We start from the raw sequence: 21315 nt of genomic DNA, 5'->3' as shown, positions 1-21315 counted from the left end.
TGTATCATTCAGATGTTTAGTTTTATCTCCAAGTAAGGTAAACACAAACGTAAGGATGATTCAGACTTCCTTTCAGTGGTGTGGCGGTTTATTCAGCCAGGTTAGGATGTAACAGTTGTTGAACAAACTGTCAAACTTCAATATTTGTCACTCATTTAAACCTTTTTAGGACTCCATAAAGCCCTTACTTTGGCACCCCCTAGACCCCCAAAATATTTCAGATATTTTGGCCAATTCATAGAATCATCACTGAAGGAACATACAAAAACTCAATACATGTGTGCATGTATGATGTAGGCTATATACACACTATACACTTTCTCATCACAGAAAAGAATCTGCTTATTAATATATGTGGCCACTAGAGAGGATGGAGCAATTGCAATATTTTTTTTCTTACATCATTAATAATCAGGGTTGTCCCGTGGTATTGAAATAGCAGGGTACATCAAAAAAGTAGAAGGGGTCCTGGGGATCCTTCCTTAACAGGGGGTTGAGGACGACTTCCAGAATATCCAGGGAATAATGTCACTATAGGCAGGGAAATACACCAGCCCCTGGGTCTTAGGTACAGCCCTGAATAAATCTGGTAATAATTCTGGTATCAGGAAAACTCAGACCCCTGAAAACCCATATCTTATTTGAGTACAAATATTAGAATTTCTCCATGGCAGGATTTTCTCAGCATTCTAGTAGTTATGGAATACATGTATGACTGTCACAGGGTTGTGGATAACCACTCGCCCACTCGCAAATGCGAGTAAAATTTGCTGTGGGCAATTGGATATAAAAAATCTGGTCGCCCATATGGAGAATGATTTTTTCCGAAACATAATCACATTTTATAGATTTGTATGTACATTCAGTTTTAAGAAAATTAATGCTCTACTAACCTGTATTATTTGTGTCACATGCAAGCATACTAGTCAAACATGCATATGACTGATCAAACATGGCGATTTTATCAAAGCGATCAAATTTGCAATCTCTGTTAAATTTGATGATACGAGAGCAAACGTTTGAGATTGTTCTTATAGAAAATGTAACAATTGGCTATGGTTGCCAGACACTCCATCAGGAGTAGTCGTAGAATGAATTTGAATTATCATGTCAAATGCACACAATAAAAGATCAGAATCAAACTTCATCACAGGTTGTATGCAATTTATTATTTATTATGCCCCAGTGTTAAACCATAGACGCTTCAGTTGTATGGTTAAACACTACAAAATGTAATGAACATATTATTGGATCTCAGTTTTTAAAAAAGAGAAAACCTGACAAAAATTCAAATACTACAAATATATTGATACCAGGAATTTAAAAAAAAAAATCGTTAAAAAAATCAGGAATTTTTGGTTGTTATTTTTTTTTTTTACATATAATGTGGGCCTGTGGATCACACTGTGGGCCTGTAAAATTTGAAAAGTTAGGAGCCCACATGGCCCCTAAAGTTTCAAAAGTTAACCACAATCCTGTGTCATGAAATCAAGAAAAATTTTGTAATTTGTCTTTGAAACACTTGCAGGAAGATTTTTCTCTTAGATAGGGGCTACAAAGTGCTGAGATTGGAGAGTATATTTGTGTGACAGGAAAGGAGAAAATGTCACACACCAAACTGGTTTTGAACCTAGGTACATTATACCATCTTACATATATCTCCCTGCACACTGGCAAACAAATAAATCTGCACCATTACCACATCATAATTCATTGCTTTCATAAATATCTTTTTCCCAAAATATGCAAACCCAGAATTATTTCAATTGTTTTCATTAGGGAAACTAGATATGCAAAAGTGTAGATAACATATTATTATAAATTATTTATTTATTTAACAATTGATTGACCCCTGTAAAGAGAAATTCAAGAAAAGATACCAGGAATTGCTTGAGAAGGTGAAAAGAGGAATACAGTCTGAAGATAAGGACGATTACTCAGTCTACACAGGATCAGCAGGTCAGGTTGATTTGTTTTCCTTTGTTAACTGTCTGTCATTTAAGCAATAAAATGTCTTTCCTTGGCTGTAAGTTTGGGGATTAATGTTGAAGGTGTTGCTGCAATCTGCAATAACTGCATTGTTAATTCCTGTATTAATCTGTTAATTAAGAAAGAAAGATATTTTATTGTTTATATTTACATGATTTATATAAATAATCATATGAATTAGATTTATAAGTATGTTAAGTATTGTATTATTGATTTGTATATCATTGTTTGTTTCATTGATTAATGCTGTAAGAGCCAATGCACAGAAACTTATGTGGCTTAATGCTTAGCAGCGTTAAAGTATTGATAAATTACCGTGGTTTTCATAAGAAATAAAGGAGATAAAATTCAGTGGATGTAACTATTAACATGATTTAGCTATAAGTTTAATCAATTCATCTGATAAGTATACCTCAACTAATACGGTTAGACAGAAGTTTTATGTTTACTTATTTAATGTGGTGGTCAGGCAGGTCTGATCTCTCTCCCTGGTCTGGTCCATCAATTTTCTCTCTGTTACATTTTGATTGTGGGTCTGTCTGTCTGCATGCTGTCTATGTTATTAGGAATCAGTTTTAGTTAAATTTTAAGAATAAGTATGCCCCTGAGTAAGGTAATGACTAGATACACACATTCACACATATTCAATATAGTCATATTTCTAAATGATTTTAATTTCGAGAAGGACATACACAATATACTGTTGATACAACATTGATTTTTTTTTTTCAAAATAGCAAAAGTAAATGAAATTTAAGTTTATTACATGGAGCTAAAAATATATATGTCTGTAATTGTGGACTAAATAAATGAAGAAAAAAAATATCCAGACAGCCACAATTTGCAAAACTTGTCGAGTTTTTTTTTTTTTTTGTGTGTAATAATTTTAATTTGACAAAGATATAAAGAAAAGCTACTGAGATATATATTTTACTCAACTGACTTATTTTGATGGTGAAATCAACCCCCTTTATAATAATTTTCTTAGTTTATCGTTACTATTCCTGATAAGAGAGATATTACTCTATTTTATAAATTTAAAATAAAGTCCTTTATACTCCTATGAAATATGTATATGATTTACTTCATATAACATGGTCGCCCTCATGGGGTAATGGTTAGAGTCTGCTCTAGAGTGGCGGAGTAAGGAGTTGATCCTTACGTTGCGGGTTCGAATCCTACTGTGGGACGTGGAGATCGGTCCTTTGGATGAGACTCTATAAACAGAGGTCCTGTGTCGCAGTAGGTGCTGGCACGAAAAAGATCCCTCACTGCTCAATGGCCTTAAGTGCCGAGTATAGGACAAAATTTGCAGCCCTCCACCGGCAAGTGGTGGCGTCTCCATATGAGTGAAAAATTCTCGAGAGGGACGTTAAACAATATACAAACAAACAAACAAACAAATCATGTAACATGTCTGGCATACCTGATTGAAATTTATACTTTCTGACATAAAATAAAAGAAAAATAGCAATTATCATATATAATACTATGTCATTGTGCTTTTGTATATTTTACAGGAATTGCTTTACTTTACCTTCATCTGTATGAAATCAGTCCTAACAAGGGAGATCACTCATTTCTCCACACATCACTGGATTACATTAGGGGGCACCTTGGTCATCTGATAGGAAGGAGACAGACCTTTCTGTGTGGTGATGCTGGACCACTAGCTCTGGCCACTGTAATCTACTCACTTCTCGGCCGTCACTCAGAATCTCAGATATATCTCAAAAGGTATTGCAGAATCTTAAATGTAGCTCAAATGCAGTTCAAAAGATATTTCAGAAGTATCTTTGGCTGGAATGACCCTCTGATACAGTGGCTGCAACGTTATTGTCATGTAGAATCGTTCGTGAAATGTACGCAATCATTTGTGTAACATGAGAGATCGTGTGTGAATCAGGCTCAATCCTTTGCAGTTTTAATAGTGCATGATCAGCGTTAAGAAATGTGCAAATTTTGTTTTTGACAGTTTTTATCAGAATGTTATTAGTAAAACAAACATTTCGCTTGTCTTGTTTTTAATGGAAATAAAATGTTTTCTCTTAAAATAGCATAACTTTTAATGATGAAAAGTATTCAAGTATTTTACAATTCTTTTTACTGATGTTAATTAAGGAATGTTTTTAAGTTTTGTGTGAGTTATTGGTAGGTAAATCACACAGACTTGTCACGTAGGCATATTTCATGAAGCATGCTAGCACTTTATGAAAAACATGCCTACGTGCAAGTCTGTGTGATTTACACAGCAGGCCTATCGGTGTATATATAGTAACAACTGTAAAAGTCACGCACGATGAATGAAGTATTGAATCATTGGTGATCAGTGTTCAGTTCTGCTCGAGCGGGTCCAATTCAATATAACAGATGAACAGATGAAGACACATTTGAATTGAGTATTAAATAACAGCAATCAAAGGACATTTTTAAAATGATGAACAAATGAAGAACTCCAACGATGGTATAAATACGAATCACCCTTTAAACTTTATGAAAAAATGAAAATTCCAGTGTAGAAAATATTAATCACGTTGGGCGCCATTGTCACCCCATGGGTAATGGTCTAATTGAACGTTTTAACCAAACTTTACTTAAAATGTTGGGAACTTTAGAAAATTACAAGAAAGATGATTGGAAATCTTATATTTTACCGTTGGTTCATGCTTATAATGCAACCAAACAAGAAACAACTGGTTTTTCTCCACATTATTTAATGTTTGGTTGGCATCCAAAGTTGGCCATTGATGCATTTTTAAATTTAGATCCTTCAGAAATGTCTGATAAGCCAGTTAGTCATCAAACGTATGTTGACAAATTGAAGAAAAGATTAAACTTTGCTTATAATGTCGCAAGATCTAATGTCGAAAAAAATACTACAAGACACAAAGAGAACTATGATAATAGAGTCCGATTCTCAAAGTTAGAGATCGGAGACAGGGTTCTAGTTCGTCTTTTAGTAAAGACTGGAAAAAGTAAACTATCTGATAAATGGGAAAAAGATCCATATGTTGTGTTAGATATTCCCGATAGTGACATTCCTGTTTATAAAGTACAGAAGTCATCTGGCAAAGGATCAGTAAGATTACTTCACAGAAACTTACTGTTACCTTTTATGTTCTTGTCAGATGATGACTGTCTTACAAATGATAAGACCAAGAAAAGTAAGAAAACTGTTAAACAAAAGCACTCCAACCTAAGACTTTGGGGAGAGAAGACGCTCTCTCTCCCCAACACAACTTTATCTCACGATAATTGTGAACTTTGTCTAGGATTTACGGTAAGAAATAACTGGTAAATTATTTCTAAGGATTCAATTACTATTCAATATCTATTTGATCATTTTATTTCAATCAAGTATTTTATAAATTCTCCAAATTTATAAAATTTAAATTATGATCCGCGTAAAAGTGTGAGTGAGGCGAGAGATATTTAATACCTGTTGTTATATTTCAGGTCACCCTTCCTTCTATATTATAAAATTCCACAATCGTAGAATATATATTATATATAAACATCGAACCCAGCAGTCGTGTTGTGTTGTATTTTACCACATATATAAGGCTGTGACACACCAATAATTCACACTAAATATAAAAACATTCCTTATTTACATTTTACATATTTAGAAACATCAAAATATACTCAATATTTGAATTTCTAGCTGCCCTATATCATTACATTTTTATTAAGGTCTCTGTAGCCTTATTGTGACATCACTTTAGCGCAAGTTTCTCTGTGTATATTTCTAAACGTGAGTATACACAAAAATCACAGTTGGCTTTGTAGAAGAACACAGCAAATGTAAATATTTATATTTTAACTGCTAACCGTGGTATAGATATTTCTATATCAATACATCAAAAAATATATCTTTACAAAAAATCAAACAAATTCCAATGCTAGCATTTATTATTCATTATTAAGTCGGCGAATATATATGACATAATTGATGGGGTTATTTCTATCATTGATATACTTATTTCATTTTTATAAATTATGCAAATGAATGAAGTGTTTCTTCAAAAAAAACATGGCTGATTTTATAGATGCACAAATAAAAAGAGGGATATACTTTGAATTCATTTTTATTTTTAATGCCAAAATCATCCTATATTATTATTTTTCAATCTTATCATCCATATACTGCATCATAAAGTCCAAATAGAATCAAAACTCACAGACCACTTATATCATCTGACCATATGTGGCAATCGATCATAAATTACACTTTGACATATCGAGCAGATAAAATAATTCCATTTTTCTTTTTAATAACTTGGTGAATTAAATAATTATTTGTAATCTAAAATAACTAAATAAGTCATTTAGTTTCCAAAATTTCCATTTCTAAATATTTTCCCAGTTTTCTTATGTTGGTGAATCATATAAATAATTATTTTTTATCTAAAATAAATACGGTCCAATCTTGTTATCTTGAACCCGAAGGGACCGAAAAAATACTTCGAGATGACGGAGGGTTCAAGATATCCAGGGTAAAATACTTAAAGAAATAAGGGATTGGTACTTCCAAATCTCATCGACATATCCATGGTATTTGAGATATCAGTGTTCGAGATACTGAAGTTCAACTGTATTTAATCTTTTTTTCCTTTCGAAAAAATATCCATTCCTAAACATTTTTAAGTATTTTGCATGAAGAATTATGCATTTGTGTTAGCAATTTTGATTGTATACATGTAACGTGTAGAATCATGTGTGTGAAAATCTTTCTTGTCACAGGTTTAATTGTTTGTTAATCATGAGGAATCGTTAGTGTAACATGGTTGTTTGTGTATATTGTCAACAATCACTGTAAGAGAGATAACTTCCCAAGAAAGAAATTCCAATGTGTCAGATAATTTATTTACCATAGTTTTATAGTAATGAGGACCAATAAATGGTCAATTCATTCATAACCATGATATGTCACAAACATTGACTTTATTGTCTTTTGCCAATATTTTTGTAAGTTATTTTACATAATTATTATTTTATCAAAAATTCCGACTTCAAAAGCAACACTTCATTACATTTTCTACAGTGTAATATGAATTTAATATGCATGACCATGATGACACTAAATATTATTTTCATATTTATCTCTCATTTTTGATTTTATGCAGTGATAATGAATTATTGCTCTTCCTACAGTGTCAAATTTTCCTCATATCATTTAAAAATACATTGTATATGGTAAACATGGCAATTCTTATATGCAAGCGGGTATTACTAAAATTCTTTTAAATCTTACATAGTATATTAATTGTTTCTGATTGGTTAACAGAAAATCTAGGGAAAATCTGCCTTTTTAATAAAAAAATCTCATAGTTGTCAAATACAGTCTTGTATTGTGGCTTTGCCATTTATTTACTATTCAGTGTTACTTAATGTAACACGTGAAAAAAAGGAAAAAAGAAAAATATTGTTGAACATGATAGACACTTTCATTTTATGATTTTAATAGACATGCATAACATTTAATAATAATTGGCAGATGTGCATCAATGTTTTAAATGCTGCTTTCAAATTACAATGTACATGTATCTTTTCTCTTTCTATAGTGAAACATACATTGATAAATTTTTAGCTGAATGAGATATATTTTACAGGAATATATCATTTATTTCACTGCTATTGGATTTTTTTTCACCCTCTCAAATTGTTCATACCCATGCACTACTATGGTGCAAAAATCATAAAATATGTATAAGTTGAATAAATTTTAACACACTTTTCTATGCATAGTATCAAATTAATCCTCTCTAAACCTTTCTCAAGCCTAAGTTAAATTGACTTAAAGTCATTTGAAAGGGAATGTGTAACTTTTATCATGTTCATTTACTGGGTATTATTGTCCATATTTGTCCCCCACTTTCACTGAAGGTGGGGGATTATTATTCTAGTCTGTCTGTCTAGCTGTCTGTCTGTCCATCTGTCATTCTGTCTGTCTCTACACTCATTTCAAGACAGTATCTCAAGAAACCTTTGACCTTTTGCAATGAAAATTTATTATAAATATATCACACCTCCCTATAGATCACCCCTATTGATTTTTAGATGAAAAGGCCAAAGGTCAAGGTCATCAAATCATACATTACAAATAAATTTTTCCAGATGATAACTTTAGTTTTCTTTTAGCTTTCTTCAATAAAATTTTATATCACTACCCCTATGGCCTTAAGAAAACTCCTTTGATTTTGAGGTCAAAAGGTCAAGGTCATAAATTTATACATTCACTTTATGTATAACACTTTCGTTTCTGGGCGATATCTTTAAATGCCTTTGAGCTTAGCTATATAATTAGATATACATGTACAGTCAAATCTCAGTATTTCGAGTCCAGCCCCCCCCCCCCCCCCCCAATAAAAAAACCTTTGAAATAACCATGATTCAAAATATCATTGTTAAAGAACATAAAAAGGAAATTGTGGGGAATTTTGACTCATTTCCAGATATCCATGATATTCAAAATACTAAATTAAGTTTAACTGTACAAACAGCAAAAGGAAGCTAGAAAGGTATAAAATTCACATTGAATTGTAAAAGTTCGTATAACTCAAGTGAAATATTCATGATGAAGATCCATATTCATATTAAAGAAATTTAAATGCGGATGTTATAAAGTAACAATGTATGTGTTATGATTTTTAATCAGGTTGACAGATCTGGGTGAAGTTGTTTTAGCAGACAAACACTTACCTGATGAGCTTCTATATGGCAGAGTGGGGTATATTTATTCCCTCCTGTTTGTACAAAAGAAGCTGGGTGAAGATGTCATTGATAAAGCTCTTTTAAAGGTAATTCTAAACAGTCAGAGGGTGTGATAAAAATGTACATCGGCATCTTCAATCTTGTTTTAATTAATTCAAACAAAGCTTCTTGAGACGTTATATAAACCCCTTAATAAAGACTGGAAATATTTTGTTGTCATACAAAAATAAAATCATGATGGTGAATAAAAGTGTACAGTCTACAGTTTATTCCGTTTCAGAGGTTGACAAGGACTGTGCTAGAGTCTGGTAAAGATTTAGCCAAACAGGAAGGCTTCAGACATCCCCTGATGTACCAGTGGCATGAAAAATACTACTTAGGAGCAGCTCATGGATTGGCTGGTATCCTTTATATATTGTTTCAAGTACGTTTATCATAGATTCTGTGTTCTGATTTTATTTATATCTTACATGTAACCATATAATGTTGAGAATCATTTGACTTGTATACTAAGTTGTATAGAGGTATACCTAAATTATAAGATTTGGGAGATGTATTTACTATAAATGGAAAATAATTATTGTATTTGATATCTTAAGCATATCAGCTTTCACCAATGACTTTAATTTATTAATTTGATCTCCATCAATAAAATGAGACACTCCTTCATTATTGATACATTTGTGGTACTTACTGTTATCTGGTTAAGAGTGTTTATTGTTATAAGTTATGAAGGCTTTTTCCCAAGAAGATAGAATTAATAAGTCTGTGTTTTTTATCAGGCCATTCCATGTTTTTTCTCTGTTTGCATCCACCCATCATTCAAAAGCCTACCTAGCAATTTGCAAAAAACACACTAGTCAAAAAATAATACACAGACTTTAAAGTCATAAAAATGATGTCATTCAACAGAATTGATTTTATAAATCTGTTTTAAACAAAGTTGTATTCTGTAGCAAAATCAAGAAATAAATACTGAAAATACACTTACTATGACATATTGTACACATTAAATGTTTAGAGAAATTGACAGAACTCAAAGATTTCAACCAAAAGAACTAAGTTCAGGACTTCTGATTTTGTTTGTTTTTTCTTATACGGGGTGGAAAAACACAAGGTGCACACAGACACTAAACACAAAAAAATCTGAATGGCTTTAATATTACATAAGGGATCCAACCCAACCCCCCACCCCCCACTCTGTCCAAGCTGGAGGATCCTTCGTCAGGCCCTCTTTGATGTGGAGGATCCTTTGTGAAGCCCTCTGTAGAAAGCACTACAGATACACTCTGTAATTATGTTCATTTTTTTCGCAGATTAAAGATCCACCCCTCCATGCTGAGGTGGCTTCTCATTGAAACCCTATGTGGACTTCATTACAGATTTGAAGATTTGATTTATCTTTTTGTATTATCAGATTAAGTATCAGGCCTCCAGGCATAGATACACTCTTTAATGAGCCCCCCTGTTTACTTCATTATAGAATAGTTTTCTCTTTTTGATCAGATTAAGGATGCAGACCTACAATCTGAGATTGATTCCCTGGTGAGGCCCTCTGTGGACTTTATGCTGTCTCTCCAGTTTCCTTCAGGAAACACTCCCTCTTCCCTTGGCAGCAGCACTGGAGACAAGCTTGTCCACTGGTGTCACGGAGCCCCTGGGTGGATCTACATGTTTATTCAGGCTTACAAGGTTAGTTAAACAGAGCCTCTAGGTGGATCTACAAGTGCATTCAGGCTAACAAGTGTAGTTAAACAGAGTTCATAGGTGGATCTACATGTTTATTCAGACTTACAAGGTTAGTTACACAGAGATCTAAAAGTTCATTCAGGCCAACAGTTATAGTTAAACAGAGCCCCTTGATGGATTTACATGTTTATTTAAGCTTACAAAGCTAGTCAAACAAAGACATTTGATAATGAACTGCAACTGTGCTTTAATGAATGAAATGTTTACACTCAGTTACAAGAAGCTATGAGAAATGAGTAACTCAACAAATGGTTCAGATTTCTCAGGGATGTTTTCACTGAAAATTTTTGAAATAATAGTTTTTGACTTTGTATGAAAAGATGTGAATTTGATAAGGCATTATTTTTTGTAGAGATATTCTGACAGTAAGTATTTAGAAGCTGCTAAACGCTGTGCAGATGTCATCTGGTCACACGGACTCCTGAAGAAAGGTTATGGCTTGTGTCATGGAACTGCAGGAAATGGTTATGCCTTCCTAGCCATGTATAAACTGACAGGAGAAACAATCTACCTACACAGGGCTATAAAGGTATGTCATGATGTAACGGGAGGAAAAACTCTACTTCCTAGAAACTGTAAAGGTACAGTTGAACTTTGGTATCTCAAAAACCAATAACTCAAATACCTGTTATGTGTTCAATGATGATATGAAGGGTATGTTGAATTAAAGTATTAAGTTATTCATAATTTAACAGGAGAAAAACAGCATTACTGTACTTTCTTAAGGCTTTAAAGGTATATGATGTACAATCTGACCAAAGAAAAACTGTACCTATACCAGTATCAGCTTTAAGGTAGTTGGGGGTGGGAGACTGCGAAAAGGATTCATTCAGTCCTCATTATCTTGAACTTGATGGGACTGAGAAAGTACTTCAAGATATCCAATGATCATTCACTAAAAGCCAATCTGCAGCTAGATGAACAAGCTAATTCAGAGAATTTGTGTCCCCCGCTTAAGGAAAAAAAGGAGAGCATGCGCAGATCTAGGAGAGGGGGGTCAGACCTCCCCCCTGGATTTGCAGAGTTATTAGATGTATATACTAAAACACATAAAAAATGCCAATAATGACAATATAGATTAGATTGCTTATTCTTTAAAATGTGTACAGAAGATTCTTTTTATATAAAGTATTTATCACACTGTAATGATTTTATGAGAAGTATGGTATTTTATGAAATATGGTATCGTCCGGGATTTGAACCCCTCTCACATTCAATGCAAGAATCATACCCCTAGACCAGAAATTCACTTGACACTGATACAAATCAAATGCAAACAGAAGGTTACATATACATGTATATATTTAGGTTCAATATTGTCAAAATTTTACACAACACATGATGTCTAATTTAGCCTTTGCTAAACAGTTTTAATAGATGTAATTAGAATATAAAGACAACAACATGTATTATATGTAATAACTCTCCACATGCTCCTGTGCTAAAAATGGTGCCATGCAACTTCTAATACAAATTGGGAGTAACTCTAAATCTTTGAGCGTGATCAATGCCATCAAATTTCCAATTGACTTAAAAAAAAAATGACCAAAATAAAAAAAAACGGGTGGGACACTTTGAGATAGGCGGAGGTGGCCATTGTGAGTTATGGTATAAAATTTCATTGCAAAAAGCTCAGAAGCTTCTTGAGATATTGCCCGGAAATGAAAGTGTTACACACAGACAGAATGTATGAATTTACGACCTTGAACTTTCACCTAAAAATTTACAGGGGTCTTCCTTAGGCCACAGGGAGTTGTTATGTAAAATTTCATTCCAAAAGCTCAAAGGCTTCTCGAGATATTGCACTAAAACGAGTGTTAAAACAGATAGAATTTATGAATTGATGTCCTTGACCTTTGACCTTTTGACCTCAAAATCAATAAAGGTCTTCTTTGGGCTATAAGGAATTGTTATGTATGATTTCATTGCTAAAGCTCAAAGGCTTCTCAAGATATCGCACGGAAATGAAAGTGTTACAGACAGACCCAAATAAATATTCCCCACTTTCAGTGAATGTGGGGGACAAAAACATTTCAGGCATATTTCATTTCTTGGCTACTACTGGACCAGAAAAGATGAAACTATTGAAGAATCTAAATTGTTCGATTCATGACCCCTGGGGTAAGGTGGGACTACAATGGGGGATGGAAGTTTATACATTGAAATGTATAGGAGAAATCTTTAAAAATCTCCTTTTTAGGAACCACTGGGCAAGAAAAGATGAAACTTATGTGGAAGCTTCCTGAAGAAGGGTAGATTCTATATTGTTCAAATTACTCCCCCAGGAGTAAGTTGGAGGGTCACAATAGTGGATGGAATTTTTACATTGAAATATATAGGAGAAATCTTTTAAAAAGTTTTAAAAAATTCTTTTCAAGAGCCACTGGACCAGGAAAGAGAAACTTATGTGAAAGCTTCTTTTCAAACTGTGGACCCTTGTGAGAGGGGGCTAAAATTTTACACAATGCAAGTGTACAGGACAAGAAATTTCTTCTCCATAACTGCAAGTCCATGTAAAGTCATACTGATATGGCATGTGGATTCAAATACTCTTGGAGTTAGGATGAGGCCCTAAAATTGTGTCACAATTTTTTTTTGTGAAAAAAACATTTTAAAAATTTCTTGAAGAACCAACTAACTCAAGGGAATGTTTTGGCCCATGGGCCTCTTGTTTTCATATTTTTGCTGTCATAGGGCAAATTTTTCCAATAGATAATATTCAGAAGTAATGCATAATTTCGCTCTTTTTTGAGAAAAGAAGAAAAAAAGTTGGAGGACTGGGGGTTAAAGGGTAGAAAAAGAAGAAGTCTGCCTCTCCATATTCATATGTCTGAAAAGCAGTTGATGTGACAACTGTATACACTGTAATCACTTATTTGGGGAAGGGGGTGTCAAATTTTCGTGGTTCTAGGAAAAATGACTGGTTCTAGAGGGTTTGATTTCGTGGATAAAGGAGAAACTTTGTACTGCAGTATGGGATTTGAACATTTCATTGGGAACATGATTACATTGGTTTCTTCAAACCATGAAAACAACGAATATTAAACTCCTAAATGAAAATAAGTTATTTCACAGTTTGTCAGTGTCAAAAAAAGGTGCTCATTACATTGCAGGTGGCCATAAGGCCCATTGTCAAATTAAATTTGACTTTAGACCTGTTGTATATTTTCCCGTGACAGTTTGGACATTTTGTATTTCAGTTTGCGGAGTGGTGCTGTGATTTTGGAAAACATGGATGTAGAATTCCAGACAATCCATATTCTCTCTTTGAAGGTAAGTGAACTGTGAAGAGACATAGGGGGAAAACATGAATTTAAAGTGAAAGAAACCCCATCCCATTTTCTTTTGTTGAAGGTAAGTGAACTTTGAAGAGAGTGAAAGTATTCATAGGGAAAAACCAGACACACCACATTCTGTCTTTGAAGGTAAGTGAACCCTGAAGAGAATAGAAGTTATTGTAGGGAAAAAACGTAGATATAGATAACCAGACAACCAATATTTTTTTCTCTGATGGTTATCATGAGTACACTGTGAAGACAAAGTAATACATGCAATATGAAAAACATTGAAAGACACTCCTCCACTGTAGATGAGTTAGACGGGGCAAATTTACATGTATGGTGATACAGAGTGCTTTTACATTTTCTCTTAACTGCAAAGTTTTCTGAGAATCTAGTAACTTGACCATATGTGTTCTTGCGTTCCTGCAAGTGAGCACTCATGATAAATACTAAATAAGTGACCATTTTTGCTAAAAATGTCAGAAATGCTAAAAAAGGTGATCAAAGTGAACATGGACACCAAACTGATCATGGATACTAAAATAAGTTATCATGAATACTAAATGTGAAATCACTACTTTTCGTGGGGATTTAATTCTCGTTTCTGATGTATGAAAAGACCCTCGAATTAATGACCTCCATGATATGTAAAATGTCACATATCTACTCAACAATTCGTCATCTACGGAATTAAATCCTCACAAACCCACATTTTTTTTCTTCAGATCACAAAAATTTGACCCAACGAAAATATACGATTTTACAGTCGGTGATCATAAATCTCCGTTTCCGTTTGGAGAAGGTTAAATAAGTTTGCAAATTTCAGTCAGGTTGATAATGAAAAAAAAAAAAGAAAATGTTCTGCTTTCTTGTGCCTTTCATTATAAAAAAAAATGTACAGTTTCATTTCATTCATGGATGTTGTGATCTAAACACATATTTGTTTTTGTTTCATTTTGAATATGCATTTCCTTCCCCTTCTGATACTAAAATGTGAAAGATGTTTTTTTTAAATAGTTTGATCCCTTCTTGATATTGAAGTCTTGAAAAAAATAGCATGTAGAACTGCAATTAAAGGCTGTTTGTAAACATTCCATTACTGCCATTTACGTATTTATGTGTCATTTAGGATATTTTCACAATTTAACTTGCATTAATTATAAGACTCATTTTTGTCATTCTTCCTTTTAGAAAATACAATTAACTTCCACAGCTCATATAGATCCTCAAACTGTGTATGACCATTTATGGCTATCATTTATTTCAGTACAAAAAGAGATAAAAACAAGCTGTTTTAAAGGTCAAAAGTAAACACACTTTCCATCGTGTTACACGAATGTAATAATGTGATAATTTGTAGTGATAATTTGACGTATGTATGTCTGTCATACAGGTGCCAATAGAAAAATAAAAAAAAATGATTTTTTGTCTCATCTCTTTCAGGTATGGCCGGGGCAACTTATTTCTTGTCTGACATTTTGAATCCAGAAAATGCTTATTTTCCGGCATTTGAGTTGACCTAATGATAAAAAGGACAAGTCAAACTATCTTGAATTTTTCTTCATTTTACATTTTGTTATATGTTTCACATTCACTTCAATCGTTGAAAAATAAAGAATGAAAAGGTATTATGGTTTTTTTTTTCTTTTTTTTTTTATTTTACATGTTGTAATTGGAAAATCTGACCAAAATGAACTGTATTTTCAAATTCACAATGTTGGGAAAAATGATGAGTAACAATGTATTTATCTATTTATTTATCTATTTCTTTATTTGTTCCAAGGAACTTTTTGAAAATTTGAAATCACAAGATTTTACCAAAATCAACAGCTTAAAAACTTTTCAACTTCTTACACAACCATTCCCCACGATAAATTAAAGTCCAGGCTTTTTGATATCATTGACAGCTGCGTTTTCAATAAAAATGGAACTCGTTAATTTACTTACCTTGTCATTGGTTATTTGCAAAATTATTTTGTTAAAATACATTCTGATTGTACACACAAGTACTCTGAAGTTGACATTAAAAAGATGCTTGAGTTTCTCATTGACAATGTCTATGTGGGTTTTGGTGATCAGGTCTTCCAACAATGTATTGGAATTTCTATGGGTACCAATTGCGCCCAGTTATTAGCAGAACTATTTTTGTATTAACATGAAGCAGAATTTGTCCAAAATCTTATACGTGAAAAGAAGAAAACACTTGCTGTGGCCTTCAACTCGACATTTAGATATATCGACGACGTATTGTCAATTAACAATGGTAAATTCCATTCTTAGGTCGATACGATATATCCCGGTGAGCTTGAGATAAAAGATACCACAGAGTCTGAAACATCTGTTTCATATTTGGATATTTTACTTGAAAAAGACGTTAATGGTAATCTAACAATCAACCTTTATGATAAACGTGATGACTTTAACTTTTCAATCGTCAACTTCCCTTACTTATGCAGCAATATACCTTCATCATCTGCATACGGGGTTTATATCTCTCAGTTGATTCGATATGCAAGAGCATGCTCTACGTATGTACAATTTCTAAAACGAAGTAAATAATTGACAAACAAGTTGATGAAACAAGAATATCAGCAGTCTCGTTTAAAGTCATCATTTCGCAAGTTCTATGGTCGATACAATGACCTTGTCAGCAAATACAATTTATCATTGAGTCAAATGCTGACTGACGTTTTTCATACTAATTGTTAGGCCATTATTTACACACTGAATTGTCGACAGTTTTTTCCGTTATTTCCCGATCATGACAAGGAACACACGGCGGGTGTGACCGGTCGGCAGGGGATGCTCACTCCTCCATGGCACCTGATCCCACCTCTGATGTTTGGAGGTCCGTGTTTGCTCTGCTCCTATTTTGTATTGTTAAATGGACTTTTGAGCTTGAATACTGTTCGTTATCTCCATATATTTCATTGTATGCTGTTAGTTTGAGATTTAACTCTAGCACTGAGCTTTTCTAAACAATTCTTGTTCATCTGTCAGTTATCTGTTAACTTTTCACATTTATTTTTGACTCCATCTTCTTCCCGACATTCAAGGTAATTTCAACCACACCTGTCGCAAAACATGCTTGAGTGAAGGGAATTTGCAAGAAACGACAATTATAAGTTTAATGTAGGAATATACAGACTGAGGAAAAACATTTTTCTCAAGAACAGAAGGACCAAAATAATAGGATAAATTTATATGCAATAATCTCACTGTAGTTTAGATTTCTAAGTTTGACCACAATGGAGGGTACAGTTTTATTTTGGAATATATATATATATATATATATATATATATATATATATATATATATATATATATATATATATATATATATATATATATATATATATATATATAGGAACTATATAAATATAAAATCCACGTTTGATCATGGATTCAAATTTGTTTGAATCTAGACACTTAGGATCAGGGTTAAGGCCGCAAGAAGTAGTTAAGGTTATAATCAGTAATGTTTTCGAAAAAAAAATCTCATTAGGAATAGTGCCATAATTTTATATGTAATGTTGAAATGCAAGTATTTTTTGTAAGGGTTACATCTAATTAACATGCTGGTTCAAAGATTTCATGAATGTTGTTAGAAGACGACATGTGTCCATATCCGTGTCAGTGGGTGATATTTGCTGATTGACCATACTTCTATATATGCCGATATATGGCTGAAATATTGCCGACTCGGCGGCGTTAAACAATATCAATCAATCAATCTATATATGCCGCATGAAGCTTGATTTAAATTCTATCTCCCATTTCATTTTTGTGAATGAAATTCTGATTTTGGATGCTTTGATAGTTACTTAGACCTTGAATTGTCCATGTCGCTCTACAGCATTTCTATACCCCCCTTTTTTTCCATGACATCAGAGATTTAAATCTTGAAACAATGAAAGCTAATAGCAAGATTTTGTACGTTTTTAACAGCATTTAATCAATCATAATCATATAGATTTTAATATCAATCCTGCAATGTCATAAAAATAGAATAGACCAATATGCAAAAGTCGGCGATATTTTATCAATTAACAATATTTATTTTCATTCCTACGTTGATTCGATATATCCCATTAACCTTGACATTAAACACCACTGAGTGTGACATATTTTTGGATACTTTACTAGAGAAAGATATTGATGGCAAGTCTGGAGGTTTCAGAGCAAAAAGGGGGAAAATTATGTCATATAATTTTGACGCAAAGTAACACGACGCCGACAGAAAATATACTTTGATTTGAGATACACAAAATCAACTGAGCATTTGACTCAGGTGAGCTATTAACGTAATATAGATAAAAGATTAAACATACACGGCATGATAGAAGTTTGCGGTTGATGTAATCCGAAAACACGGGGAATTCAGCTCTGCACTAACTTTGTGCATTGGAGGAAATAATATGCTGGACCTTTCAATCATTTTGAAGAGGAATATCTAAATCGGGGCCATTTTTCCAAAAAGTAAAAGTTTTTTTTGGTGGGGGGGGGGGGGGGGCATCAAGACCAAGAATACCTCTTAGCACAGAATACCTTACTTAATGGAAAAACGCATTTTTGGAAATTTCAAAATTTCTCTGCAATATTTCGGCTCTTCACATCTTTATATTTAATAATATGTAATATTTACAACTTTTTGGGCTTTTGGGGCTTATCTAATTTGAATTGAAGGCCACAACGTTAGAGACTTCTTTTCATGTAGAAGTTTTTCTAAAAAAACTTCATAAGAATAAAAAAAATAGTTCTGGTAACAACGGGACGAAATTATTACCAATGAGAATTCCAACATATTGATGGAAGAGCTGGTCTCCAAATACTACATATAGATGTCGTCAATGAGAAACTCGAACATTATTTTGATATCCACCTCAAAGTACTTGTGCAAAGAATTAGGGTAATTTTAAAGAAAAAAAGCTTGCAAATGACCATTGACAAGATATGCAAATTTTAATTGAAAGAGCACTTGTCTATGATGTCAAAAAGCGTAGTCTTTAATTTATCATTGGGAATGGTTCTATGAAATGTTGAAAAAATCATGCAGTTTGATGCTAATGATTACTTTTCAAAAGGTTCCTCCGAGTTTGTACTTTCGATAATTTAATAACATGGCTTCTCGAATACGTTGTTGTCGGTTCTCCTGAAGTTTCTTCCTCAAAGCTGTTAACACTTTAGTAAGGAAAGAGGCTACATGTGCAACATTTGGTAGAACCCTCATGTATCTTTGTAAAAAAAAAAATGAAGTTTAGGAATTCAGTATAACTATGACAATTTGAATTCAGTTTGGATGTACAGAATGTAAAAAAAATACCCAAAAAAAAAAATCCTTCATTGATGCATCCTCTGGCATAAATACATGTAATTTATAATATTTATGAAATTTTGTCGCCACTGGAAAGTTCGGTTTTCCTTAAAATTTTACCCTTTTAATAAAAGTTATTGAAGGTCGTCATTGTTAACTATATTCATGTCACCGGTAATGACGTGTCCAGCAGGACTACAGTTGTAGGGAGAACAGGATTTTGCTTCATAAGTTCGATATCTATTTAGCCACTTTCTTCCCACAAGTTTTTTATTAAAATAGAAACTTTGATGTTATATGACTGTTTTGGGAGGACAGCTCTTTAGAGTTCTTTTTGTAATCAAAAGTTTGGAAGCAAAAGTCGATGAATATTTGTAAGGAATATATAGTGTAGACTTCAACTTGAAATATGGTGGAATCTTTATGTATATTTAAGAATTCCACGATTCAGAAATACATATACATGTTCTTTCTGGTTACTGAAATGTACGTCAGACATTTTTATACTGCAAACATGATTTTGTTGATGAATTGCTATTTCAATCCCGATTTAGTATTCCTGTTTGGTAACATGACTCAATCAAGTGACGAGTGGTCAATACTTTTTTCTATTTAAAGTATATATCCAAATCTTATCCCACTTCTTTACGCTGTCAGCCAGTTGGATATATACTTAAAGATTCTGCACTTCTACCAACAAAGAAGCAGCTGATAATTTGATTTAAAAAATTGCCTTATGATTGCTTAGCATAAAGTACAGTGGGACTTCCTTTTTATGGCGTATGGATTACTTACTAATTGATTGTTAACGTTTGTTCGTAAATTTCATATTTTATTGGTATTCATATACGGGCACACCGATTAATTGTTTTTTGACGTCAAATCAATCCTCTCCAAGTGAATTATGTGGGCGCTGTCATACAAACCTGCAATAGTAAACATGTTAAAGACCAAAGTGTAATAAGTATGTACTTATTTCAATGTGAATATCTAATGACCCTAAAGGTGCACTGTGTTTGTAAGACGTAAAATAGATAACATAACTCTTAATTATGAATGAGTAAACCAGGAAATCCTATTTTTTGGCAAGTTATTTTCTCATGTGAAAATTTAGAATTATATATTTTATGTAATATACAGATGAGCATATTGCACTTGCATATATAAATAGTTGATTAATTGTTCAAAGAACGATGTTTAAAGACATTTATTTTAAATTTTTTATATTTGATTCTTAACAGCATTTATGGAAAAGAAACCAAAAAATGGCTCGAAAGACTGAAAAAAAAAAGAAACTAAGTAGACTTGATCTTTGTCCTTCATGAATTAGTCAAGATCAAATGTTAAGGATTACTACACAAACGAAAATGCACGACTATGATTAATATCAATCTAATAAAGTACTGAAAATAATGCAACTACAATACATTTATTCCTACTTGTGTAATTTGACAGATGTTTTTTACTCACGAACTTTCTCTGTTTTTTTAATCATTCTTTTATCTCGTGTGGAAAGGCGCTTTCCTTTTGTGCTTCAGCATTAGATATGGATTTGTCAATTTACTATAATGAGCTATGAAACTATATCTAAACAGTGATAAAGAGACAATTTTGATGTGAAAAATAAGTAAAGGAGATGGGCGAACATAGCGTGCAGAAAGCCTATAGCTTCAGAAATATAAAAATTCATATTCAGTTTGTGAATTTAATATTTAGAGTAAAGTTCTCATTATTGAAATTTATGAAATTGTGATAAACAAAACTTTTTTGAAGAAAATTTTCTCGGCAAAATTTATTCTTTTATTAAAAAAATTAATGTGGTATTCGTGGGGTTCGAACCCCAGCAATAAAAATCCTGAGTATTATTTTCTTTCGAGACAAGCACGCTAACCACTAGACTAAACAAGTCCTGACGAACAGTGGCATTGAAATCATGTTTGTGATATGACCCTTGACTTAATGGACTTCAAGTATTTCTCGAAAAGATGCGAATGTTATGTCATAAAAGTATATTTTTAAGGTATAGTGGGTCATTGCTCCATATTTTTGGTAATCAAAAAATGTATATTTTTATGCAAACTTTGAGGGTTAACTTTCAAAAAGGTGGAGCGAAGACCCACTCATATCGAAAAATAGTGTTATAGTATGCGTAAATGACTCTTTTTGCCCGCTTTAGTGTGTGTCTAATATTTCACAGGCAAATAATTTCAATCTTTGAGGGATTTTTGCAAATTGTAGAGATTTTACATAAAATACATTTTAATGTTA

At 32.8% G+C, this 21315-nt stretch overlaps 1 protein-coding gene across 1 annotated transcript; it reads left to right on the top strand.

Annotated features, from left to right (window-relative positions):
- Nucleotides 1-1844: 1844 nt before the first annotated feature.
- On the top strand, nucleotides 1845-15361 carry LOC133193574 (lanC-like protein 2; the record flags this gene model as incomplete). Its single annotated transcript, XM_061329536.1, has 8 exons — nucleotides 1845-1959; nucleotides 3510-3726; nucleotides 8648-8789; nucleotides 8984-9127; nucleotides 10210-10395; nucleotides 10805-10981; nucleotides 13653-13725; nucleotides 15177-15361. Coding segments are annotated over 8 exons (1134 nt in total), but the record flags the coding sequence as incomplete, so codon positions are not given.
- Between the last annotated feature and the right edge of the window lie 5954 nt (nucleotides 15362-21315).

This window comes from Saccostrea echinata, unplaced genomic scaffold (assembly GCF_033153115.1).
Source record: "Saccostrea echinata isolate AGI-Se365-2 ecotype Australia unplaced genomic scaffold, CSIRO_AGI_Sech_v1 ptg000028l, whole genome shotgun sequence".
NCBI lineage: Eukaryota > Metazoa > Mollusca > Bivalvia > Ostreida > Ostreidae > Saccostrea > Saccostrea echinata.
Note: the sequence above shows the minus strand (reverse complement) of the source record. Positions and strands in the feature narration are given on the sequence as shown.